This window comes from Lagopus muta, chromosome 4, assembly GCF_023343835.1.
Source record: "Lagopus muta isolate bLagMut1 chromosome 4, bLagMut1 primary, whole genome shotgun sequence".
Taxonomy (NCBI): domain Eukaryota; kingdom Metazoa; phylum Chordata; class Aves; order Galliformes; family Phasianidae; genus Lagopus; species Lagopus muta.
In genome coordinates, this window is record NC_064436.1 from 62,910,238 (window position 1) to 62,937,236 (window position 26,999).

The window sequence follows — 26,999 nt, forward strand, 5'->3', positions numbered from 1 at the left end:
CTGTCAGAATTTTCTCCCTCCATATTTCTGATGGAAGAATGTACAAGGACATATAAACATAAACACACTGTGTTTATTTTGTCTTTATTTTGATGTTATGGAAGTTTCTGGCTTTTTGTTTTTGTCAGTATTGGTTTGCCCTTGTAAAACTTCTGTTTCTTCTACAGATACAGTAGGAAGTCATACTGACATGCTGTTGTAGCGTTTTTGTGCATCCGTCTTAAACACTTGGTTCTATGGCATATTCTGTTTTCTATATACTGACCCATAACAATTTGTATATAAAAAATTCTTAAATACAGTTCCTCTCCTTTCCTCTTTACATTTGTTATGTCTAACTTAAATTATACCTTTTTTTTTTTCTTTTTCCTTTTCTTTTTTGCCATTTTCTGTGACCTGAACGTATCCGATGAGCATACTACTCCTAACAAAGCCTTTTACAGTGCAGCTGAGACTTGGCAAAAGGAGCTGAGATTGATGGCAAGGAGAACATCTCATCTGCATTCATTCTGCAAGTTCTAAGTGTATCCACTGGCCGCTAGATACTGACACTGTTCGCATTTCTTTGCGAAGGCTTAAAAAATAGCGTAGCTTCGCCATATGCTTTTACAGTGTAAGGAAAAGGAATGAGACATCCTCCTCCAGAAGAACATGTTTTGTTATTTACTGACCTATATTGCAATGCTACAATGACATAAATAATTTACTTTTCTACTTCTTGATATTCAACATGTCCCGTTGTTTAGCTTCACACTTCTGTAGTCTAAAAATTGTAAAACTAGAATATATTTAGCATAGTTATTTCCTCAGCATGTTAGAATGGCTTTGTAAAAAGGTGAATACTTGCTTTATACAGTAGGTGTTCTAGGTTTGGTGTTCTATTTTGTTCACTCTAGCAACATGTGACGTGCTCACGTTTTCTTTAGGAAAACTTTAAAGATATTACAGTCATTCCACCACTATTAATGTATGGAAAGCAATTGTTTGAGTTTGGAGTTTGGCTAGAATTTACTTCAAAAAAATGATAGTAATAATTAAAAAAATCCTTTTTTGCTTGTCTTCTAGTTTATAGCATTTGATTTTGTAAGTGGCTCCTCTATCAAAACTAGATTGATACAGCAATACAGAATAACTCGATTAAGTGTATTAAATTCTTGTCTTCCCTATAATATTCCTATCACAGGAAGACTTAAGAAGATTGTGCCTGTCTTCACTTGACAATTTGCCTCTTCCAGAAAAATTAATGGACAGCTGTGCTTGTTCACAAAAGCAAAAACATGTCTGCTTAGCAGGCTTGTATTGATTAGTCTTTTATGTAGCTGTTCAGGAGAAAGAATTTCTCATCAGCAAGAAGGAAACAGTAGCTGATTGGGGAAAACATACCAGCCTTCTGGTTGCAAAACTTTTCTTAAGCAGTCTTTTATCTGTCTGTTGATTGAAATTCCTTTGTTCCTCTGCTGGTATTCTGTTTCTTTGCTATGTAACCTTTTGTTCATGCAACTGGAAAAATTCAGATGTAACACAAGTAAGTTCTTTCAATCCCTCCTGCTCTGATTGATTTCTTTTTTTGACAATACAAGTCTGCAATTAAAAGTGACAATGTGTGACCTTGTCTGTTCAACAGGGAACAGATTCCATGTGGTATCTGATAACGTTACTGCTGTTGTGAAGTATTAGCATACAAATAAAAGGTGTCAGTAGAGCAGCTTTCCTCTTACCAGGTCCATATATCAAAATTGCAGCATCAGGGAACTGTATTAATTGACAACGTGCATACCTATATGTCTAGTTGGTAAAACAGAGTTTTGGAAGTCACTTGTCTGAGTGGGTTTGGTATTGCTGACACGAGGCGTCAGGGTTAGCTCTCATGTACTGTGAGACAGACCAAGAAGGGAAGTGCTAATTAATCAGTGTAATGTGGAATATAATTGTAACTCAAGTAATAAGGTGCGTGAGGAAAGCATTCAGTGAGATGACGTGAGATTTATTTGAACTTCTGGGAGGGAGGAAACACATTCCAATAGAAAAAAGCACAAAAAAAAACAGGACAAAAGTGGCTTTGATTTATTCTTTTTTTTATTATTATTTTTAAGGTTACCGTAGTTGCAAAAAATACCGAAGATCAGCTGTAAGTAAGTGGTTTGGTCTGATGGCAGTGCATGAAAAGAGATCACCCCATGGCCCTTTGGTCTGTTGCCTCAGATCTTTATTCTGTCTTTATCAGAAGTGCTGAATAATTTTATTTTGGTGAGTGTGGATGGTGTTTTATGCCATCCTAGAATGCAGTTTTAAAGTTAGCACAGTAGGCATTTAAGGCCTCACAAATGAAACAGAATTTTGCCACTTTATGTGATTGGAACACAGCCTCATGAGTCCTGCGAACGCAGAGGTCCAATGCAACCTGGCACTGAGTTCACGTGAGTGTGAGATGCCATGAAGTTCAGCTCACACATGGGCTGGTGTGGGAAGCTGGAAGGAAGGAGGAGCTGCTCTGTGGGTCTGCAGGCTGCCACAGAACATGGCCTGTATGCACACACGTGTCCCTTCCTATAATTGTGCTAATGGACACAGGCACCTTGCTAGCATCAGCTGTAACAGCAGCCACGAGTTGGGAAAAGCAGGTCAATTCACATCAGTACCTACAGTGTCAGGCAGGCACTAATGAGAAGAAAACTGTGCAAAGAGGTGTCCTGCATCTGTGTGTACTGAGAAATAAAAATGTAGTGAATATGTCAGGAATCTGTTCTTAAAAAGTTATTTTATGTAGTCCTGAGAAAGGCGTAAAGCAGACTTCTCATTATTCGATTTCCATTTCTTGGTACTGAATAAACACAGAATATCTGGCTCTGAAGCACTCCAGTATGAATATCAAGTAGAAGTAAATATAAATAGTAAATATTATTTTCTGGTAGAAAAATTCAATCTCTAGTGGTACAAATAAGTGCGAAAAATATTTGCAGAGTGTAATTATCTAAATGGTGTGGGTTTTTTGTACAAGAAACTGACCTGTGTGAGCAGGGTTTGTGTAAAGCATCTCCAAACAACATTACCAAGTGGTCACTGACAGCTGGGTGAGATCAGTGGATGGCTCCACCTGGCCAGGCTCCTACAATGAGTGAGAGATAAAGCAGAGGAAAACGAGGGCTTTATGAGGCAGTGGCAATCAGCTTTAAGACTTAAAAATAGACGGGAAGTGGAACTGAAGAGAGAAAATTATGCTAACTGTTACGGCTAACCAATGGTCATAGGTGACTCAGACATCCATGAAAGTGAAAGTAAAGGTATTGTTAAGATTTTTGATAATGTGCACCCATCTTATACCATTCAATTCTGTGGTTCCTCCTTATGCTTATCTACCATCAGGTCCCAGTCCGTTGTGCTCCGGCCTTCATCATTTTGCCTTCTGGCTTGGGCCACGCTATCTAAGAAATCAGTTGAGGATTGAAGATGATATTGCTCTTGGGACAGAGTTGCTAAAATCTCTTAGCAGTGAGATGATACTTAGGGTGGTGCTGGTTTGTTTTACTCATCTTTTAGCCTGTAGCGTTTAGGTTACAGAAACGTATCTCGCTCTTATACAAAGGAAAAGAGCTGCCTGTTGGTATTGAATATAACTGAAAAATTCAAATTCTAAAAAAAAAATAAGAAAAATCACACACAACCTATGAAAGTGAATTGAATTTAGGTTCTTAAGTAGTCTCATGATTTTGTTCTGCGTACTGTTTTGGTAAAATATACTTGCACTGGATTTCAAACATATCAGGCACAGCTTAACTCTCAAGGAAGCACTCAAAGATAAATAACAAACCTTACCTTTCTCAGAAGTGTTACTGCCCAAATCAGCAGGGAGGATTGCTGGACTACAAAAATCTGGAAATGATGGGGAGGTGAAAGAACAAAAGGAGATGCTGAATTTGCTAGTCGTTTTCTGGTGCTGTTGTTTAAAGATTACTTTATTCTGAATTATACATTTCATCTTTGCAAGACAGCTTCTCCTGCTCAATCATGCTGTGAAATTGCATTCTAATGTTGTTGTTTTTTTTACATCCTTTGCACAGATAGCAAAAGTACATTCTACTGGCATGACCATGTTGTAAGATTGGATGCCTAAGGTGATGAGGTATAAAAGTGGAAGCCTTTATTTAAATGCATGCATATCTTCATAATGAGCAGAATTAACAAGGAAAATTATATAAAATGAATAAAAGTTAAAAAGATTTTTGTTCAAGTCTGATAAATTATTTCCCAATTGCAACAGTCCTCCTTTTAACCAAAGCATATTATACTTGGAATTTGTTTTCAAATTGGCAATCAGAAATGAAGTACGTGAAGGGGTCCATTTTGCAAGTGATTAGTGGGAGGTATGCAAACAAATCCTATTATTCCATAGAGGGATTAGAGCACATACCTTCTGTGTGCTGCTTTGAAGAATTCCTTTCAAGCATTCTTCCAGACTTTTAGCTGCAAAAACAGCTACAATAGTAAATTTGGTAGAAGAAAAGAATTTGGAACTCAACTGGTTTGAACATGTAGCCCACATGCTCCTACAATTCAGTCAAGCCTAAGAAATCTGATAGTTGTGGAGGAGGAGCGAGGTAAAAGAATTGTGATCTATTTGATTCTTTCTTTTAACTACAGATATTTCTTACGTCTCTCTCTCTGTGTTTTCCAAATATTTCTTTTGGCTGAATTTTTGAGTTCAGCAGCCTTGAGTGATTCTTCTGCGCTGCCTAGAGCTAATACGGCTTTGATACATTTGCTCAAGATTACGTATTTTCTTATCTTGTGTAATTTAATTTTCCTCTGCTTAGTGCACTTTTCAGTAGCTGAGCACTAAATTGTTATTGAAACAAAAAATTGGTCTTTTCAATTGAAAACTAGTTTTCAAGACCAGTTATGAAACTACTTTTAACCTCCTAATCCCAGTTTGTGTTGATAATGTGACATGAGATCTGAAGCAACATACCATTTAAAGGTTTTTCATCAGTCCCGAGATGACAGAAGCAAGTTATATACCATTAACTGAAGTTATACATGTTCTTTGATTCAGTAGCTAGTAGATTTCCTTTAACAAAGTTTCCATGCTTTGTCATAGGACTTCTACTTTGTGCTCATCTGGTTGATGTAGAGCCACAGGCTAGAGATGAATGCATAGCAAGTCTTCATCTCCTTTACTAAGAGTCAGCTGTCTACTTTCTCATGGACTTTTTCCTTCTCATTCTCATTCTGTGGAAATCTTGACCAAAGCTGTGGTATTTCAGAAGTTCTTGGATCTTATTGATGAAGATGATCTTGCCTTGAAGCATACAGTGACTTTATGGACCTCCAGTGATGTTATGCCTTTGTTATAAGATTTAAGAGTGTGGACGCACTGTTCTGTCTATGGCTTATGAAAATGCAAGATCCTTGGTTCTTTCCTGAATGATTGAACTGTATGTCAAAAACTAAACTGAGGATTTTTATAAAATGTGTGCTCACCAGCTTTGCCAAATTGCCTGTCCCTTTGGGAAGAACCCAAGATAGATATCACAAAGGAACAAAAATACACTTATCAATTTACTTTTAATTCTGTGACAATTTAAATCAATGACAGCCCACATGTTACCACACTGCTGTTTTTTTTTTTTACCTTTGTTCTTTTCAGCAGTTCATTTTGTTTCCATATGTTTTTTCAGTTCTCAGGATGGCTTACGTGATTCCCCCCTCAGCTCCATCTCCAGCAGTGACTATGAGAGTGTTTCTGTCACTACATGTAGTCTCTCCAGCATATACGCTCTGAGGTAATAACTCCCTTCACAGTCAGATTTGACTAATTGTATTGCATTATGGTTGGTTGAAAATTTTCATTGAGTTAACAATCAAGTGACAGCAACACTTCTGAATATTCTTCCTTTTGAACAGCGGATGCTTTTTTTCCCCAGCAGTTCTCTTTAGCACTGTTGCAAGTAAGAGGCAACTATTTTCAGAAAAGTTTTAATGCATGTTTCATTGAATTATATGCTGTTTCAGTGATCTTCCTCTTATTTGTCCATGTAGAATTTCTTGAGAGTCTGAAGGTTTTGGCTTGAACTGCATCAAATGTCTGTCTTAGGTCTTGCCTTTTTAGAAAGCATGTTGGTTTTTTTTCCATTTAATTTCACTTAGTGAAGAATGCAGTAGTAAAGTGAGACTTGCATGCCAGACAGATAACTATAGTATAACTTCCAATGCTTTTTTTGGCTAAAGTTGTTAAGAATACTAATTTTACCTTCTCATCTTCTGAGCCTGCATGTGAGGGTTTTAACTTCAGTTTGTTTTGCACAGAACGCCTACAGTAAATAATAGAGAAATAAAGATTAGGGAAAAAAGTTACTGAAGCCTGATTTATTTGACTGTTTTCAAGGTATGTATGCCATACATGAATGTCATGTATTGCATGCATTCTACTCAATAATACTGTTATTGTGGTACAGGTAGAGAGGATACCGCAATTTCAGTCAAGATAAATCTTCCGCTACTCATCTCCTCTTTTTTCATCCATTATCTCTACAAAGTGCTTCATTTTAACTCCAGAAATTCCTGATTTTTGTATAGAGAAAAAGAAGGCAGTAAAAGTGATACAGGAAATATTACATAGAGTAATAAGTATTTTTAGGATATTCTCACCATCAGGCTCAATATCTTTATATGTCCAAATTTTAAAAGGGCTCATAAGGAAAGGAAGATGCAGTATATCTGTTTTTTAAATACACTAACTTTTAACTGTTCTTCAAACAAAACACTATTTGCCAACATGAAGTGGTTGCCCTCTGCTAAAGATAGTGGCATGGAACAAACAGTTTGACACAGGACTATTTGAATGGACAACAGAAATAACCTCAATTATTCCTTGGGCATATCTGAAGTAAAATAAATGAGTCTTCCTTCATTATGCACAATGCCTTTTTTTCAAGGCCTTACTGTGCTGCCTTTGTATGCTGATATTGTACTTGTCACTGTGTTCAGTTATCCTGATGATTAAATAAACTAGATCTCTCTTTTTTTTCTCTCTTTTTTTTTTCTTAAGGTTTAATTTACAAGGCAATGTTTTTGTATTTGAGCTTTTGCCCAGTGGATTATAGCATTATATCATCCCCAGGTGTCATGTAGGAATTCAAGTTATTAATTTTTCTGTTTCTCATTGATATTGCCAGAAATCTAGCTATTGTAGTTAATGAGCCTATAGAAACAGTTAGGTGCCTGCTTGACTATACAGGTGTGAATTGATTTCTCCTTTTGAAATGCTTACATGGCTTAATTTGGAAAAAAAAAAAAAGAAAAGAAAAGAAAAGAAAAAGAAATAAAGCTCCCAAGTCTGACTGCTTCAGAGAAGTTCCTACATCTTTGTGCATAAAAATGGAGTATTCAGCATATCTCTTTATATTACATTTCAGAATTATTTTTACAGGCCTCACTATTATCTTGCATTATATAAAGTGTTCTCTTAAGCTATGGAACAACTTATACTGAATTATGTTATCTATCTACCACAAAAAGAATGCTCTTTGCAAAGACTATCCAAATGTTCTTTTCTGAAATAACCAAACTCCCCCTGATGTCATATGCCTGCTCAAAATAATACCTAAAATATTTTTTTCTTTTTTGGTTAGCGGAAGAGTTAACATACAGTGTTGAATGAACTAGTTTATTAAATAGCATAAATGTGATGGATTTGAAACAGTGAAGTATGGTAGGTATGAAATTCCACTTATCTGTGCATGCATTGTTTTCCAAGCAGAGAACCAAAGAGAAAATTCCCACTCCATACTCCCTAGAGCGCAGTTTGACTCATGCTTCATTGTTTGCTGTTTTATTTATAATTGGGAAGAAAAAGCAACAGACTGTAGGATCCAATTGGGATCCTATAAAGGAGGCACTTTCAAATCTTCTCCATCTTCAATCAGTGCTGTGTAGTTTTCTGAGCTAGATTCATCCCTCCCAACTTTATGCACCAGACCAATAAACCTCAATCAGAAGTTTTGTTGCTCTAAGTTCCCTGTTTTATCAAGGGAGAAAAACAATTCTTAGATGTGTTTTATTCAAATGCAACTACAGTACAAAGTTTGAGGCTTAAACCAGAACTGTAATTATTTATTTTTATTACTGACTGTCCTGGTGAAGCATTTGCCTGTAGAGCATGAGTTGAGGGGCAAAAAAAGAAAGTACAGAGGATTCCTAAGAGGTTTTGTTAATGAAGCTTGATTTGTTTATTTCACTTGTAGCAGATCTGGTTAGATGGTTAAACTAGAGGTTAAAATAAAACTTTCAGAAGTTAAACTGTCCCTGATCAGAAAATATGTTGCAAAATGTATACAGATCCGAGATCCCTATATGTAAGTATCCAGCTTTGTTAGTGAAGAGTAAATATATTCTATGTATTTCAGAAAGTCCCAGAGAAACCACATTTTTATGCAGACTCATGTGGGTTTTCATCATCTTTCTCTTACATCAGCGTGAATGTGGAGTAATACAGCCTACTTAAGTGCAAATTAGATGTTTGTAACTACAGCAGGGAAGCGGCAATTGCTCCATTGTTTATATTAGCTCTGTGAAATGGTGCATCCTGGTTCTCTTTTTACTGGTATCTGTTTCCTGGATGTAATTTTTAGAGCAATTTTTGATATAACTTATTGTAGATAGGCAGCTATTGCTTCAGTACAATGCTGGGAGCTTATCCATTTCATTGTTAGGAGTACTAAAGCCAGCGGCTTTTAAAAATAAACTGTTTGTAGAAATTTGTTTGTCTGTCAGTTTTCTTCAACATGCATTAAAATTATCAGGCAGGATCCTGAGGGAACCATTAATTTGAGTGGAAACAGAAGTGAAGGCTATTTGTGTGCTAACTGAATGAGGTAACTTGATGTGCTTAAAGCCAAGAATGAACCAAAGTTCTTTGAAAGACTGGAGCTGAAAATGGCCATGAAACACAACTTTTTGGAATAATGAAGGGGGGGGAATGAGGCAGAAGAAAAACAAGTGGCTATAATTATTTGACTTCAAACCTTCTTGGAGCTCATTGTCAAAAATGAAGCAAAGGAAGAAGAAACACCAACGAATCTGCTTTCAAGTAATTTGTCTGCCTAAAGAACATGGTAAAGCCTACTTCTTCATTTTGGGGTTATGATAAGTATGATAAGTCAGTAAATGGTAACTTTAAAAAGTGACTTTACAAAGCAACCTTAATGATGTAATAGATACCTTCACTGGTCACTTTTTTTTTTTTTTTTAGGTATATCCCTGTGTCCTGAATACCAATATTTTGTAGTATTCTTTTTGTGTCATTACAAGAATTGGTGGTGAATTTTTAGCCTGTGTTATGTACAGTTTATAAGGGAAGTATCTAAAGTGTATTGTGGCTCAAGCCTGTGCCAAAGCAGCAAGACTCTGCCAGCAATTAGAGCAGGATGTTTGTCTGTTTGTTAGAGTATTTGTATCCGCATGCATTGGGCCAAGCCCAAGGTTGCTGGATGTAGTTGAAGAATGTCATTTACTGTCTCAAATAATTTCAGTATATCCCTGTTTGAATGAACACGTACATGTGAAACAGGGTTATCTCAGTATACAAATGAGAAAGATGAGATTTTGGTTATCTGCTTCAAAGCCTGCAAGGAGCTGCCTTGCCAGCCAGCTCCTGTTGATTGGGCCTTTCCTTACAAACACACACATTACACTGTTTTTCTTCAGCAGAACTCAGTGCCTCAGTGGGAACATGAGAAGTCAACAGAACTTAGTTGTTCAGCTGGACTTGAAGGAGAATTCATTTCCTTCATCTTTTGGTCCAGTGTTAACCATTAATCTGTCCTATGAAAACTACAGCACAGATTATTTGCCCACAAGAGATGGCAACTGCTCCTGGGGTTGGTCAAGGAGGTAATAGTGTGGAGGACAACAAATGTGCCACCAATCTGTTTCTGTTGGTCCGGATAATCTGTGTCTCCAAATCTTCCCTCTTGCAGTTTTATAATCGCACTTGTTTAAGCTGTGCAGAATAACAGATGAATTCAGAATTCATTTTAGTGGGCATTTTTGATTTGATCAATTTCTTTAGATTTTCTTTCCTCCTTTTCCCCTCCTTGTGGAAAGGCTGCTCATTGACAGTTGGACTAGGTGATCTTAGTGATCTTTTCCAACATTAATGCTTCTACAACTGGCAGAAGATTGATCAGAATTGCAGTATACTGTACTGGAATCACAGAAATAAAACGCTCAGTGGGAAATGTTGTAGGACAGGAAAGGGTTCTGTACCTTAAGAAAATTAAAATGACTTCTGAAATAGATGCTATTGCTTCCTAATGGTTTTGAGCTACAAACTTTCAGTCCATGTTTCAAACACTGTGAGTCCGTGCTGCTTTGTATAGCTCTGTCATTCAAGCAGTGTGAGGGCAATTAATATGCATATTAATACCATCATAAGCAGACTGCTGTGGGGACTCTCTTTGCTTTGCAGCTGAATCCCTTGCCCCAACAACCAGCTGAGCAGTACCAGCAAAACAAACCCGTCGGCGCTGATGAGGTCTGTCAGCTTTTGCTTGATTTCAGTCAGTAGTGAGGCATATGTGAGTGCAGCAGATGTCTCTGGTTTCTCACTGCCAGCATCCTTCTTGATGTGTTTCATGCCATTTTGTTCTTCATCCTGCAAGACAAAAATTAAATCTCCAAACAGTGCAGCATTTTCTAAAGTTAGTGTTCTCTTACATAGGAAATTTTGTCAGATATTTCTGGGTAAATTATATGTATAGCTTTGTCCCCAGTAAGAAGTTGGTGCAGATTTTTTCTCCAGGAGTGAACCAGGCGTCTTGTGTGAGCAACTTGTTAACAAGTGCTTGCTACAGTGAGAAGTGAAAAACACAGTTGGCAGTTGTTTGTTGGTGAGGTTTTGTTTTGTTTTGTTCTTTCATTACTGAAATGGTGAGGTTCATATTTTAAAGACGTTAAAATGCCCAATATGCTTGAAGTGATTTAAATATAAAATGTGTTACGCTCTGTGTAAAAGAAGTGAAATAAAGGCAATATTTTAACCTGAGTAGCATCAGTGATAGAGGCAAGCAGTCTGTTCTAGCAAAATTGCTAAATACCCCCACACTTGCCATTGTGGGGCTGTATTCCAGCCAGCATGTTTGGCTGGAGGCAGGCACAAAGTGATCATAAAGGGTTAGTATTTGTGTTCCTACATAGCTCAATTGTCATTTCCATTTTTAGTAATTTGGCCACATTTAAAATTATGTTCATTTTAATGACGTGTAAAATCTGCTGTTGAATGTCACTTGGTGTTCTCTGTGCTTCTAATGGAACAAAGATTGTTGCCTCGCAGAAATTAGATTCTCTTTCGCAGATTTTTTTTTAAATGCCCCCAAAAAAACTTAGAAAAGCATGTTGGGGAGTTTTGAGACTGTGTAATTAACCAAAATCACTATAGCAACTGCAGGTTTCCAGGTTGTTGAATTTTTTAGCAATGTGTAAAACCAAGGTTATATTGAAAGAAAAAATACAGCAGCGTTGAAGCTGAAAAATGAAGAGAGAGAGATTTTCTAATTACGAGTTTAAAGCTCCACCTAATACTGTGATTAGATTTTCTCAGCTTTGATTCCCGTGACTGGATACAGAATTCCTGTGGGATTTGCATGCTTTAATGCTTCACCTCTATGTTTTCTATAACCTTTTGTGAGAACTGAAGGAGGTGATAGGAAAACCTTCTGCTGATAAGCTTCTCCGTCACTAAGATTTCTTCGTGCTGCAAACTGTTTTCCAGTGCCTCTTCTCCATCTCTGTGTCTGCCACACACAGCAGTTGTAACTAGAGAGTTTCTGCTGGAGTTGGATGCTAAATTACTTCACTTTAAGTTAAACTGTACAGTATAATTGCTTGCGTATTACAGAGGACTGCAATACTATCAAAACTGCTGAAGAACTCTATGATATGACTTTGCCACTGGAAATGTTTGTCTATGACATCAGGTATCCGGGGCAATATGTTCCTGGATAAGACAATAAGTTCTGGATAAGACATGAAAAGCTGGGACTGCTGCTTTTCTACCATCGTAACAGATATCAGAGCTATTACAAACCATTTCTTCGTAAGCACTTAACTATTTCTATTTTTCACTCTCAGTTTTTTCAGTCCAGGATTATTTTTGAAGTTTAAGTATTTCTAATCTCTAATCTCGTTATTTTTCATTTGCAACATGAGTGAATGTTTGAGAGCTTTAAATGCATGTTTGATTACAGGGAAGCATTAGAAACAGAGCATCATGGTGGAACTGGGAAAATCTTAGTAGAACCTAAGCAATTCTAACTTCTTATGTTTTCATTTCTGTTTTTTTCTTGAATGTTCTTATCTTGCAGACCTTATCCTTTTTTGGTTTGAATTTTAAGAAAAGTGCTAATTATAGTACTTTGCATGTACCTGATATTTAATTTGATGGTAAGAAAGCAGCTGCATTTAATAGTGCTCTAAGCAATATGTTCTTATTCCTATAGACATTTCATCCATAACAGATAAAAAAATGTGCTTTGGAAGACTGCAGTATCCAAGACAGTAACTCCTGGGCTGGCAATGGCATTCATTTTAATTCCCACTTGGCACACAGTGTCACGGCATCCTTCTGAAAACCTAGGCTGGAGCGGTAATGGGTTTTGAATAAGGCAGTTGTGTAGGTAGAGTTTCTTGCAATGGATCTGCTTAGCAACAGGGTGCTTCAACAGGTGTGCCTTTTCAGAAGTCCAACATGGTATGCAGAACCACAGTGCTCTTCATTTTGAGAAGCTAAAGGAAGGATTCAAGATGACTTTCCAATGGAGCAGGTAGCTGTTGAGGCTGCCAGGTTGTGGGTAGAGGTTGTTCTTGTTGACTTCAAATTCAGTTTCCTCTGGTTGAAGATATCAGTTGGAACACTGAATCACTCTGTTTGCCAAATTATTTATTTTAGTTTGGTCACCTCAGCAGGGGCAAAAAAAGGCTAAGAAAGAGTTTCTGCAAGTCTTGCAGTTATAGAAAAATACTTCTACTGTGGACTTCAAAAGGCAGACAGCAGATAAGGCTTAGAGCATGTGTCCTGGTATGTATAGAGCTGGTCACAGGTGGTACATGTGTTAATACTGCAGTGCAGTTGGGTTGCCAAGCTAATTGCTAGAGGTGTTTGCATGCTGTTGTTCTAGTCGTTTCTCAAGGCAGTAAAGTTTTGAAGACTTGGGAACACTTTCAGGTATTTTTTTTCCTCCTCTTTTGTCTTCTTTCTTAAAATAGAGAGAAAATACATAAGAAATTGCATACAAGAGCCCTCTTGCCTAAGTATAATACTAGGGTAGAAAGTCAAGAAATAGAGTTCTGAATTAAAGCTTTTTTAGTCTGCTTTAAATGTAGTTTCTGAGATCATTGATTAAAATACGTGTATGCTATTAGGTGAATAATGAGACATGTTCTGAATTTGGTTTAAATGACTCTACAATTGAGTGTGTAGCCACCCACTTCACTTAAAATAATTGTAAGAAGCCATTAATCTCATCATAGGTTCCCTCCCAATCATATCAAAACTAGTAGTTACTAGAAGCAAAAAAGTTTTTGCCTACTGTTTATTGTAATTTCCTTTTTTTTTTTCTTTTTTTTTTTTCTTTTTTTGTGAAAAAGAAATACCAGAGCAAAACACAGGATAGGAACTGGTAATTTTTTTTTTCTTTCTTACATGAAGTCACACTTTTCTTCTTCAAACCCCTACCATTTTCCTGTTGTCATTCCTCGCATATACAACCTTTACCTTTCCCCAGCTATTGTGTGTGATCTTTCAGATGGTCTTTGGAGCAGTCGTCTCTTCTTTTTGCAGAATGGAACATGATGGTGATGGCAGCCTTCAGGCACTTACAAAGTGCACAAGCGACTAAGAGTAATAGCTTAGGAGAGGTAATTGCAGCTCAGTGTATGGGGTTTCCAGTTACAGCCTACACAAGCATCAGTGGGATGGATGTAGCAGCTGCCCAAGTAGTTCTAGCAGCTCTCTTCAGACAATAGCAGACTTGCCCACAAAAAGGGATTTTTCTTTTACTTAAAATATAAGAGAATTTGGATGAGAGAGAAAAAAAGCTTAAATACTGCAGGTTGGAGAAGTGTGTGTTATTGATATTAGACACAGAGCACAAAGTGGATGTTTTAATAAATTCTGTATGATCAAAAATGAAAGCGAGGGAGCTCGTGAGGAAATTATTTGAGGAAATAGTATGTAAGTATTTAAGACCAAGTATTTGAAACGTGCATATAGGGAACTTTTTGTATGTAGTACAGCTCTATGTTTATAAGATGTTAAAAAAAATAAGCATTTTGAACAGTGAACATGAGAGGACAGTCGCTGAATTGTGTGTTAACACTTTTCTGCTAGGCATTTGTAGTGTTGCTCATAAAACTTCTAAATGTTTGAGTTGGGTTGAGTTTGTCTTTCTGGAACTTGATCCCTCCTGAATTTAAGGCACCACTGACAATCTTCTGAAATTTGAAAAGTAGTTGTTTAAAATCTTGCATGAGGTCAGAAGCATAGGGGATGGTCTTACTTTCCTTTAAAACTGCTGATGTAATTGTGCTGTGTTTAGTAGAATAGATACACTGGATTTTCTTTCTCTGCAAGGAGTGACCACCTGGTGCTTATCTACTCTGGTGTGTATTTAATGGGTACTTAAGGTACTCAGCGATTTGAAGAGTAAGGCAGAACTCTTTGAGAGATTCTTTTATGTTCTGCATTCAATACAGAACAGATTTTAGGTTTTGTGAACCAAGTACTTGTAAATTTGAGAGGAAGCATCTATGACATGTTATAGACTTCTACTGCCACGGCCTGTTTTTTTTAATATGAAGTATTTAATTTTAGACTGACTTTGAATCTTGTTGGGTTTGACTGCTCAGTTTTAGGCTTTGCTGCTTTTAGTGTTTCTGGATGAGGGTCAGCACTCAGCAAATGGAGCACAAGGCATGCTGGATCACAGCTGGTACCTAAGACAACTGGTCCCTTCTGAAGATATCGGTCATAACTTCTTCTGTTCCGCAGCTCTGCTCCCCACTCTGTGTATTATTACTGCTTAACTTCGCTTTGGAATTTAAAAGCTGTGGAGCGTATTGGTTCCATGGGTGAAAGGTGATTTTGTGCACAACAAATTGCTGGGTTTTGTTTGCTTGTACGTATTTGACTAAATTTTGCAATCAAGTGTTGAGACCAGGCAGCCGTTCTAGAGAGAAAGCTGTGGTGTGCTGAGACAGTCCTGCTGCTCTTACAATGTGATCCATGGAGAGTCATTTAAAATTGCTGTGTAAACATAAGTCAGGTGAAAAGCTGCTTTTTTCCACCTACCAGTTCCTTCATATCTTATAAGCAGATTTATTGTTTGGAAACAACTTTTGACATAATGTCTCCTTTCTTCAGGCATGTTATCTTTGCAGTGTTTTCTCAGAATGAAAAATAAATACATGATGAGCATTTTTAGAATAAGCATTTCACAGAGGGAATTCTATGCCTGTTGTATCTCTTTATACACTAATTCCTTGGTTAGTGCAGGAGGTTACCTTGAACTGAGAAGGTAGAAAAATAGACGACACATCGCTAGCCACTTGGTACTTAAATATGTTTGTTTGTGCTCTGCAGTGATATATATTTCTGCAGATCCTGATGGTAAAACATTCTAAATCTGAGCACAGCCTGACGTTAATGAAATGCTTCCTACACACTTGGTATCACATGAGAGTTTTTATCCAAATTATGCATGTTAGATAAGCCTGGTAGGAATGGCATTCCTCTTAAAGCTATAAAAATAGAGTGAATGAATAATATGGACAAAAGGTAAGCAAAACTCTATAGATCAGAATTTAGGTTTGCTTTCCAAATTGTCAGTTTAAAAATCCAGAGATCTCAAACATTTGCATAGATCCAATTACTGCTGTTTGGAATACTTGGTTGCAAGAGAAGCTTTGTATCTGAAGCAGTTATTTTTCTGCTCTTCCTGTGTTTCTGACTGTGTCTAAAATATTTTCTGACTACCTTCTTTAGGAGTAAGATATATTTTCAAGTAAAGAACAGATGGTCATTAGTCACTCTTTGAGAGTCATTTTTGATCTAAATCTGACTGTGTCGTATTGGTAAAAGCAGAGTGAACATTTCTTTCTAATTGTAATGATACTTAGGTCTAGTTTTAAATTATTCTTGAATGTTCACTTTTCACTTGGCAGTGGCACAAGCAATCAAAATATTTTTTTTCCTGAACCTTTTGTGTACAGAAATCATACTTAGGTATGGTATAGGTCTGTGCATACGAATGTATTTTCTGAATGCAAGTATACGTTCATACTGACCTTCATTCCACAGTGCCACAGCAATTCTTATGTGCTCTTTGCTGGGGAGTTTTAGGGTGAATCCAAAACAGTCTTGTAATCATAGAATCATAGAATGGCCTGGGCTGAAAAGGACCACGGGACATAGCCAGCCTTAATGAGGCACCATGCAACACTTGGAGGGAGTCATCCCTGAAGCACCACTCTGTGCCCTGCACTTTGGGTTTGGCTTAGAGTGGGACTTCCAGGGACACTGCTGTGCTGAGATGAAATATGAGGGCTGCTCCGAAAGTAATGCCTCCTATGTTATTATGCTGGCCTATGACAGCAGAGATGATGTTGGTGATATCGCAGTAGAGCTTGTACTTACCCACCAATATTCCATTGTCATACAACAGGTATAAGACCGATTCTTTAAAAAAAATCATAATAATTAAAAAATGGGTAGACCTTATCTGTCCGTGTTAAGAGGCAGACAGAAACCCTTTTGTCTGTTTATGTGAGCATTCCTGCAAACAGAAAATTCTCCAACTCCACTCCATTGTGAAGCAAGGGTATCATCCTGGTGCTTAGTAAATTTCAGTTCACTCCTTCATAAGCCACATTTTTCCATGACCTTTTCGTTCATCTTCAACACAGATCCTTCCACACTGACAGACTTGCTATTGAATATATATATATATACACATATATATGGATACACGTACATATACAGACCCACTTATGGTATGTATCATTTATCCTCTACAGAAAAGCAAAGGGAAAATTGAGAGGGAGAACTCTTAATATTCTCAGTATTTTCAATAAATCTAGTCACTCAACCTGCTGAGGGAGCTTTAAACATAAAGCACAACATCTTTTTACAGGAATTTGCAATTGTTAATAGCAATGGAGACATAAACAGAAATTACTTTCTTTTAAATGTACTCCTTACTCAGTATTTGAAAGAATGGGAAGCCAGCTAAAGTACTCGCACTGCACATTTTCCACTGATATTTCTATCAATAACTGATCTCTAGGATTTATGTGTTTTCGTTTCTGTTTTTACCAGGACTTTTGAGATGCATGGCCTAATAAATTCATTTCTACATTTTAAGGATTATCTATGTGGCTCATGGAGAGAAATTTCAAAATGATACTCCATACATTTTTTTTCATAATTATTTTTTTTTCTAAATGCTGCCTATGTCTTATCCTGCAATAACTGTTTGTTATAGGGATGGGATCTGTTACTTGGTGAATGTTACTTGGCTTCAACACTTCATAAAATTTACAGGTTGAGCTCAAAATGCATTAGCAACTACATCCTTCCTCTTGCATGCTGTTTATATAGTCAATAATTTTTTTCTATGTTTTTTTTTTTTTCATAGTGGATGTCTGTATAGTAAGGAGTGCTTGAGTTCTGGATAGCTAAGTATGGTTTCAAGTAAAACATTTTCATTTTCTTTAGTCATTGATGAGATTACTTTATCTCCAGTATGTGGGGAAATTTGTTTTGTGTTCTTCTGTCTTTCATTGTAATAGAGTGAGAGGGCAGTGTCTCCTTCCGGTCAGCAAAGTGAATCCTTAAGACTCCGGTGTGATTGCATTCCATGCTATACTCCCAATTCAGGGCTTTTTATTGGCAAAGTGCTACATTTTTCCTAAGTATTTCCTTCTTTAATGTGTTTTGATTTACAAGCAGTCTAGGCAATTCCTGATATTTGAAGAATCTGGATTCCTCCCAGAGCTTTCCTGAAGCCTCAGGTCGTTTCAAGCTTTCCTTTCTTAAGAGGGGTAGTGATGGAAATTGCTAGCAACCATGCATCTGGTTTTGAAAAAGAAGGGTTAAGCCTCTAGTAGACACCTGATGACACATATTAATCTCTTTGGAGTTGATGAGCCATTCTCTTGCTGTAGTTTGACATTTAAGCAATTTCTACGCCTAGGTATGTAAAGAGACTAATCCCTATTGTGTAAACAGTATTTTGTCACCCATTCCATTTTTTATGTAAGGTTATATTTGGATTGTCTTCTCACTATTCTGAGGTAACATAATTCAGAAATCTTTTTTTCAAATTAACTCCCACATTAATAAATTTCTCATCTGACTTCAGAGCTGACCTTCTTATTTTTAGGCTGACATTCTCCTCTTGCATTTTTGGTAGAGTTATGGTCTCAGGACAGAGCTTTTAGTGGGAGTTAATGTGAAAAATAGTCCTGTGCTTTGAAATAGCTAAGGGAAATGCAATAAAATACAGACAAATGATTTTCTGCTTTAAAGTTTTTTGCAACTATGCCACAGAGTGAAAATCAAACATGATGGTGATTGATTGCATGTTGATTACCTTCAGCAAGAATTTACAGCAATTAGTTCTTGTTTGCTATAGAGTATTGCCTGAGTAATAAATCTTTTAGGATTTGCTAAACGTTCTGATCAACCAAGTGAGGACTTACATTACTCTTCTTTTTTATGCCTTTTTTCTCCAACAGCAGTTTAATGACTAGTTCTTGTTCATCTGATGACATTGATCAGGAAGAAATCCAGCTTGCTTTGCAGGCTGCTAAAATAGCCACCCGAGAAAAGATCAGATCCAGATTCCATGGCAGCAATGATCTTATTCACCGCCTTTTTGTCTGTATCTCAGGTATGAGAATCACAGAGAGTATCCTTTAGTTCTGAATGTAAAAAACACTATTTATTATTGTTATTATTTAAGGTTTATAAAAATATGTTAGAACAGACTAGAGATTGAAACAACAGAATGTTGTATTGTGGATCTTAAGTCTCATAAAAACCTGTGAACTCATGAAGACCGGTGTACACAGAGATGCAGACCTATTAGACCTATAATGATGAAGGTTTAGGGCATGCAACGGATTTGCCTTTGTATTGCTTCCTTTCTCTTTATGATGCCCTATGTCTTTGGGAGAAGAAATAAGATGCAGCTGTTTTATTTTGACACAGGAGGAGTGTCCCCTTTCTGCCAAAAAGACAAGGAAGATGTGTTTCAAATTGCAGCTAACATAAAGGCCAGAACATGGCTTGGCCATTACGAGAAATGAATTTAATTAAATCATCAGTTTTTATTACTGATACGAGCTAATGATCTTTCAAATATAAATACCAGGCCATTACTGGTATCAACAAATGTAGTTTTTTAAGGGGGTTGTAATAGCCTAGTGATGTTTTGTCTTTTTCCTCAAACCCCCAGGAGTTGCTGACCAGCTGCAGACAAACTATGCTAGTGATCTTCGAAGTATCTTGAAGACCTTGTTTGAAGTGATGGCAACCAAACCTGAAACAGAAGACAAGGAAAAGCAGAAGAAAGGTAATAACCAGATTAAAGCAGCCTCCATAGTGAATTTCTGCTGGTGGCCCCATGTGAAAATAGGAACTGTTTGACAAGAATTTCCTTAAAGCCGCGCTGAATTTGGGCTCTGTACAATGTTTTTACCTGAGTTTAAAACAAGTCATGAAAATGGACTTTAAGCAGGATGAAATCACTGGAATTCTGTGTATTGGGAGTATGTGTTAAAGCAAATGTTCAAAGCTGTCAGAATGGATCTGCTTTTTTCCATATCTCTGTGTATAACAGAACAGTGTTTTTAGCCTATTTGGTCATAATGTGAAGTAGGCAATGTTTGGAGTTCACAGATTCAATTTTTATTTTTATTTTTCCTTGTTCTATTTCACAGTGGATGCATTTTATGTTAGCAAGACAGGTGTCAGTTTGTTTGGCGTTTTTGTTTGTTTGTTTTTGCTTCTGGATTTTGAATAGCCATACATGAAAAGCAGACTATAAGATATGAGAATGCCAGTATGATGCTGGGATCTGGCCTGTCTTATATAAATCACAGGATGCTGAGTTTGTTTTCAAAATAGAAAAAAATAGCCTTTTTTGAATTCTAGATAATTCAGATAAAGCAGCCAGAACTGAATTATCAGCCACTGCAACACTTTTTTTTTTATTCTGTTCATTTTTCCTCTATCACCATTCGGATTATTTCTATTTCAAAGATTCAAGTCTGCTAATTTACCTAAAAATAACGATGCCATCTCAGTAAAACTGCAATTACCATTGTCCTTGTTGTGATTACACCTGTCAGCATCTAAAGGTAATCAGAGCTCCTTTCTTTCCTTTCTTTCCTCAGGACTGAAAACTTTTTCTAGTCCCTTCTCCACTTCTCCATGTTTCAGTGTGTTTTGTTTTTTTTTTATTTTTTTTTCCCCTGGAGATTTTATGTAGAACATTGTATTAAAAGTTGGTTAAATTTAGCAGAAACAACTCCAATGCAACTCAACTATGCAGTGGAGTAGTGCACAAGATGCACGGAAGTCTTCAGTTACTTGCAGCTGAAACTTCCCTGGCGTTTGGTGGTGGCAGGATGTGCTGATGTGAAAAGAGACTGACTTTTCACTGGCAAGAAAGAAAAGGGGGTAGACAGAGGTAGGACAAAAATGAAAGAGGGGAATCAAGACTACTGAATATTCAAATGAAAATAATGAAGAAACTGAAGGTTTACAGAATTACCACTAGGAAATAAATGGCCGGCAGTGGTACTTAGTTAGAATAATTTCCAGTAAATAAACTGTTAGGTTAAAAAAGAAAGCATGTGAACAAAGGTAAGTATAAACGAAAAAAGTGAATGAAAGCCAGGAACTCCTGAGGTGATGCTGCTCTTTGTGATCTGTGTGATACACCTAGGGATTCTCTGTTTTTATCTACTTTGTGAAGTATGCAAAGTTAAAAGTTGAGAAATATAGGATGCAGCTAAGCTGCTGAAAGTAACAGGACTGTATGTCTTGTAACAATATCTTTAATTGCTCTTGTTGTTTCAAAGAAGGATTCAGGAGATTTTTTAAGTGTGTCAGGGTAAAGAAAGAGCAAGAAGTATAAGAAGCCACATATTGATTCTACAGGTATCTAATCCTTGAAGTCCTAACTTTGGTCTTTTAAGTACAAATTGGAAAAATGTGAATTCAGGTACTTTTTGCTTTGTTTTACAGTTAATCAGGGCTTAAGAAGCGCAGCACTGGAAGACTGTGCTTTATGTCAAGAAAGTATATCATCCTCAGAACTTGCAGCAAAAGCCAGAGATGGGGATTTTGAAGGTACTTTTTTTTTTTTTTTTGTAATTAAAATGAGACAATACTGACATTAAAAAAAAATAAAAATCCATGTTGAAATAGAAAACAAAAACTAAAACAAAAAAGTCTTTTCACGTTTGGTTCTGGGAAGGGAATATAACATGTTGTCATTATACGGTCTAGAGACAAACTGTATATATATATGTCTTCAAGAATTCTTTCTAACTTCCTCATGAAGCTCTGTGATCTACAGATTGTCACAGCCATTATGACTGCTTCTGTATCAGTGAAAGAAGGTTCTCCATAGTAAAGACTTTAATACAGCAAGTGACACTGCACGTGACAGCTCTCAAACAGCTGTGTAAGTTGTACTGCTGTAAGTAAGGTGGTGCAGCCAAATCGAAGGGCAGCTCTTATGTCCTTAGCTAGATGTGGAAGTTCTACTTTTTTCCCCAGTAGAAATACTTCTCATATTTTATACACATCTGTGTCTGAGGGAAATGATCAAGATATTGTGGTTACTGTTTTCAAACCCTTCGCCATATTACTTCAAAGTAAGGAAAAGTCAGTTACACAGAATCACAGAATCACAGAATCACCCGGGTTGGAAGGGACCCCAAGGATCATGTAGTTCCAACCCCCCTGCCTAGCAGGGCCACCAACATACATATTCAGATCAGGTTGCCCAGGACCCCGTCCAACCTGGCCTTAAACACGTCCAAGGACGGGGCATCCACAACCTCCCTGGGCAGCCCGTTCCAGGGCCTAACCACTCTCCTAGTAAAGAACTTCCCCCTAACATCTAACCTAAATCTTCCCTCCTTCAACTTAAAACCATTTCCCCTAGTCCTGCTGTTGTCAGCCCTTTTGAAGAGTTTACTCCCCTCCTGGGTGTAGGTTCCCTTCAGGTATTGATAGGCTGCAATGAGGTCACCCCGCAGCCTTCTCTTCTCCAGGCTGAACAAGCCCAACTCCCTCAGCCTGTCCTCATAGGGGAGGTGCTCCAGCCCCCTGATCATCTTAGTCGCCCTCCTCTGGACCCTTTCCAAAATCTCAATGTCTTTCTTGTACTGAGGGCTCCACACCTGGACACAGTACTCCAGATGGGGCCTCACAAGAGCCGTGTAGAGAGGGACAATCACCTCCCTGTCCCTGCTGGCCACCCCTCTCCTGATGGAGCCCAGGATCCCATTTGCCTTTTGAGCTGCCAGAGCGCACTGCTGGCTCATATTCAGTCTCTCGTCCATCAGGACCCCCAGGTCCTTCTCTGCCGAGCTGCTCTCAAGGACCACTCCTCCCAGCCTGTACAGGTGCCTGGGGTTCTTCCGGCCCAAATGCAAAACCTTGCACTTTGCCGTGTTGAACCTCATCAGGTTCACCCGAGCCCAGCCCTCCAGCCTGTCGAGGTCCCTCTGAATGGCATCCCTTCCTTCCACCGTATCAACCGCACCACTCAGCTTGGTGTCGTCAGCAAACTTGCTGAGGGTGCACTCAATTCCCTCATCGATGTCATTAATAAAGATGTTAAAGAGCACCGGTCCCAAGACAGACCCTTGGGGGACACCACTTGTTACCGGCCTCCACCTGGACATAGAGCCATTGACCACCACCCTCTGTCTGCGGCCTTTCAACCAATTGCTTATCCATCGGGTCGTCCACCCATCAAATCCACTTCCCTCCAATTTGGAGATGAGGATGTGGTGGGGGACCATGTCAAAGGCCTTGCTCAGGTCCAGGTAAATGACATCAGTCGCCTTCCCTTCGTCCACCAATGCTGTCACTCCATCATAGAAGGCCACAAGATTAGTTAGGCATGACCTTCCTTTGGTGAAGCCGTGCTGGCTGTCTCGGATCACATGCTCATTCTTTATGTGACCGAGCATGTTGTCCAGGAGGATCTGTTCCATGATCCAGTTCTGTTCCAGTTCTAGTAAATCTTCTGAGAGTACTTAAATCTCACTGACTGTAAGATTAAGAGTGAAGGGAAATGCATAATAACTGAAATTTGAGACAGGATTCAAGCATTATGAGAGCTCAGAAGTTTCTAGTTTGTGTTTTGAATCGGAGCTGCAGGAGTGCTTAGGAGTCAGTTATGACTGCAGCCTTAGTATGGTAAACACTGTATAAAAATGAATTGAAAGAAGTCAAAGCACTTGCAGTCAAAATATAAGAGAAAAAAAATAGATGTATGAGATGGAGCAAGCAGGAAAGCAGCTGGCTTTGATCGTCAGGGCTGAATGATGATTTCATCACTCCAGGAGCTCTGTTATTGGAGAGGCATTGTCTCTGGTCAGGTGAAAAACACTAGACAACCAGAAATTGTGAAAATATATTTAAACTTCCCTGAAGTTTAGGTATGCAGTAACTTTGCTGTGCTTTGTTCTGTTGTTGTCCATTTGCCCATGTACATCTTTGTTCCTCCAGTCAGTTTTTGATGGATCCTTTTTTCCAGGATGATGTGAGTGATAAGCAACATACATCTCAGCTTGTATGCAGAAGGGGATGACCAACAGTCTAGAAATGTTAGTTCATGTCGTTTGTAATAAAGATCAGAAATCACAGGAAAACAACAACCTTAAAGATTAGATTTGAAAGAAATTATGTATTTATAAGTTATTTTGTGCTTATATAAAACTCACGGATAGCTTGCTAGCCCTTCTTCTGTAGCTACAGGCTAAAGGATTTCAAATCTAATCTATTTATTTAGAGCAGCAGGGCTAATTTATGTAAAATGTACTGTAGAAAAAATTATCGCTTCTGGAGAAAGATGATTTGGGGACAGATAAAGTAAAGAACTATTCAGAATAATTTTAATTGATTTTTCTATTGTGCCATAATTGAGAAAGTGACAGAAGGCACAGTGAAGAACAAATCTTTAAGCAAAGTATCTGCCATATACAGGCTGACGTGGAAAAGAATGCAAGAGATGATTCACTCCCTACCATTTCGGTTCATTTTCTTTTGTTTTGAATCGATGCCTGATGCTGTCAGTGTATTTGACTTCCAGAACTGAATGCAAGTTTTTCTGAACTGCAGGGTGCTGAATAACCTTCTCACAGTGGATGTGTATTTCCTCAAAGCAAATTCACTTCCTTCCTATGGCACATTATTCAGCTTTTAAGACCTTTAGCTTATCATGATAAGGTTTTGTGTATGGAGAAGCACGGCTTCTGAACTGAGATGCTGTTTCCAGGAACAGAGAGCATCAGTCTTGATGTTATGACTGGCAGTCTTGGAGGGTGGGAAGGGGGAATCTTCGGTGATCCCAGTAATCCCAGTTATGTACTGGGAGCTCCAATAGCCCTGCAGCACCCAGACAGTGTAAATCAGGTGTGTCCCTGCCCTATGAGAGTGGTAAAACCTACCCTGTAGTTTCAGTAGCATATGAAGATAACTACAGTGGAACAGATCACTGCCAGCAACTTAGTTTGTAAATAGGATGTGTTTCATGTATGTCTGTGGGACAGAAGCAGAGCCTTTTGGGGTAGTCCAAGCCCCTTTTGAAAAAGTAAATTTGAATCCCAGAATCAGCTTGGCTGTCTTGGCACCATGTTTTGCCATGTTGGCACCTTCTTTGAGTGGGGTCTATAGTCTTGCAGTTACTCTGCTTTTGATACCTGTCCTCATTTGCCAGGAAGGCTTGGGTGAGTGTGAATCCATGTCCTTGCAACATTCTCTGGGAGTCTTACTTGGCTGGTGTGTAAATGCTCGTGCTACTAATAGCTATTAACAGCTACTCTGTGTAAACTAACTTCTTCAGTCTGCTTTGTGATTTAGCGTTCAGGTGGGCCAATGGGCAGAACTTTGTCAGAAAGAGGCACATATGCAATTACAGAATCACAGAATGATTGAGCTTGGCAAGGACCTCAGGTCCCTCTGATTCCACCCCTGCTCCAGGAGGGCTGCCCTGAGCAGGGTGCCTAGGCTCATGTCCTGGCTGCTTTTGGAGATCCCCAAGGAAGTGGACCTAGAATGTCTTTGAGTCCCTGTGCTAGAGCTCCATCACTCACATAATAAATGTTTCCTGATGTTTTGATGGAACCTCCTGTGTTTCAGCTTGTGCCTATTGCCTCCTTTCCCAGCATGCAGCACAACTGACAGGAGCCTGGCTTGGTCTTTTTTGCAGCCTCCCTTGAGGTATTTGTGGACATTGGCAAGACTCCACCTGAGCCTCCTCTTCTCCAGGCTGAAGAGCCCCAGATCTCTCAGGCTCTTCTCATACGGAGAGGTGCTTAGTCTCTTCATCATCTTGGTGGTCACCAAGTTGTTCATTCTGGACCAGTATGACCAAATCCTTCTTATACTGGGAGGCATTACAAAATGATAGAGGGTGCAAGGAAGCATGGAGATGAGCTCTCTGACTTCCAAACCAGAACAAACCAAGATCTACAAAAAGTGGCACCTGAAGTGAATTGTTTTGTTGCATTTGTGGAAACTGTTAGAAGCATCCATCTTGTCCCCTTTCCAGTACATTCCAGACTTCTGTCCTTTCAGGCGCAGGTCACACGGTGTCATTGCTGGCAAAGCTCTTCAGGCTTGTATCTACTACCTATTACTGAGATATTTAGTGATAGCTAATGGGATACAATCTTTGCTGTCTCTAATGCATTCTCCTTGAGATGGATAATTGCAGCAATATTTTAACCTCAGCAGATACCTGCTTTCCTCCCCACCTTGTAACACCTTCCCACTTACATAATTGTTGCAGGTCACTGTGGAAGCAATAGCCCCTGACATTGTGCTGGGTGATGTTTGGATACATATGAAGTTGTCTGGTGGTTTGGACAACCTTTGCTGCATTATCAGTGTTCCTTATTTGTTGCAGCAAGCCTGTTGGTTGCATCCTTCAGGCTAAAACTGGGCAGTAGGCCACCAACAGAAATACACTGCAGTTGTCATGTAAATGGGGTCAGTGCAAAGTCTGTGATCATTGCACCAATCTATTGACATTACTGCACCAAAATTAATTATATCCATTTTTTTTACATAATTTCTACACTTAAAATCTTAATGATTTCAGCAAATAGTGAAGCAGTTTAGACCAGATGAGCACATAGGTAAGCTCCTCCCTTCTATAATGGCTATAATACAAGCATAGGTCAAATTGAGAAAGTCCAGCAAGCTACCTGCCAGGAAAACTCTTTCCAACTATCAAATAAAACTCTTTTACCACAAGTACCAAATGCTTAAGTTTGTATTCAAATAATGTTAATTAATAATAAGCAACAACAAAGCCTAGCAGCCCAAACAAACGAACAAAAAAAGTAGTGTTAAGACTTTCCTGAAGGTTCCAGCCTCTACTTAGATTATAAAAATGAATCGGTTGTTGTTTTTGTCATATTTCTCATTCTTACCCTATATAAAACCCACCAGCTGGTCTGGGTCATAAAACAAATATGAATGCTTATTATGAGCCAACTGACATTGGCAAGAGTATAAGAACTGGATCCTGTGACCTCCTGAAGGCTGAAATACAATATACTACAGATTAATTGGCATCCCAAAACAAAAGCATTTTCATTTTCAAAAGTCCAGATGAGCCTGTGGTGTATCTATCCATCTTTGCTTTCCTAATGCTCTAGGGTTGGTTGTTGTTGTTGTTGTTGTTGTT

The 26,999-nt window shown here is 38.3% G+C and overlaps 1 protein-coding gene across 5 annotated transcripts in view; it reads left to right on the plus strand.

Annotated features, from left to right (window-relative positions):
- ZFYVE28 (zinc finger FYVE-type containing 28) overlaps window positions 1–26,999 on the plus strand; it is a 147,238-nt gene that overhangs the window by 110,604 nt on the left and 9,635 nt on the right. For 3 of the 5 annotated variants that reach the window (XM_048942542.1, XM_048942545.1, XM_048942543.1), the window contains exons 9-12: window positions 5,676–5,780; window positions 18,790–18,944; window positions 19,512–19,628; window positions 21,308–21,412. In XM_048942542.1, the coding sequence (XP_048798499.1) occupies window positions 5,676–5,780; window positions 18,790–18,944; window positions 19,512–19,628; window positions 21,308–21,412 (482 nt within the window). Of the gene's footprint in view, window positions 1–4,058; window positions 5,655–5,675; window positions 5,781–18,789; window positions 18,945–19,511; window positions 19,629–21,307; window positions 21,413–26,999 lie in introns of those variants that run through there. The other 2 variants (XM_048942544.1, XM_048942546.1) reach the window with 2 other exon arrangements.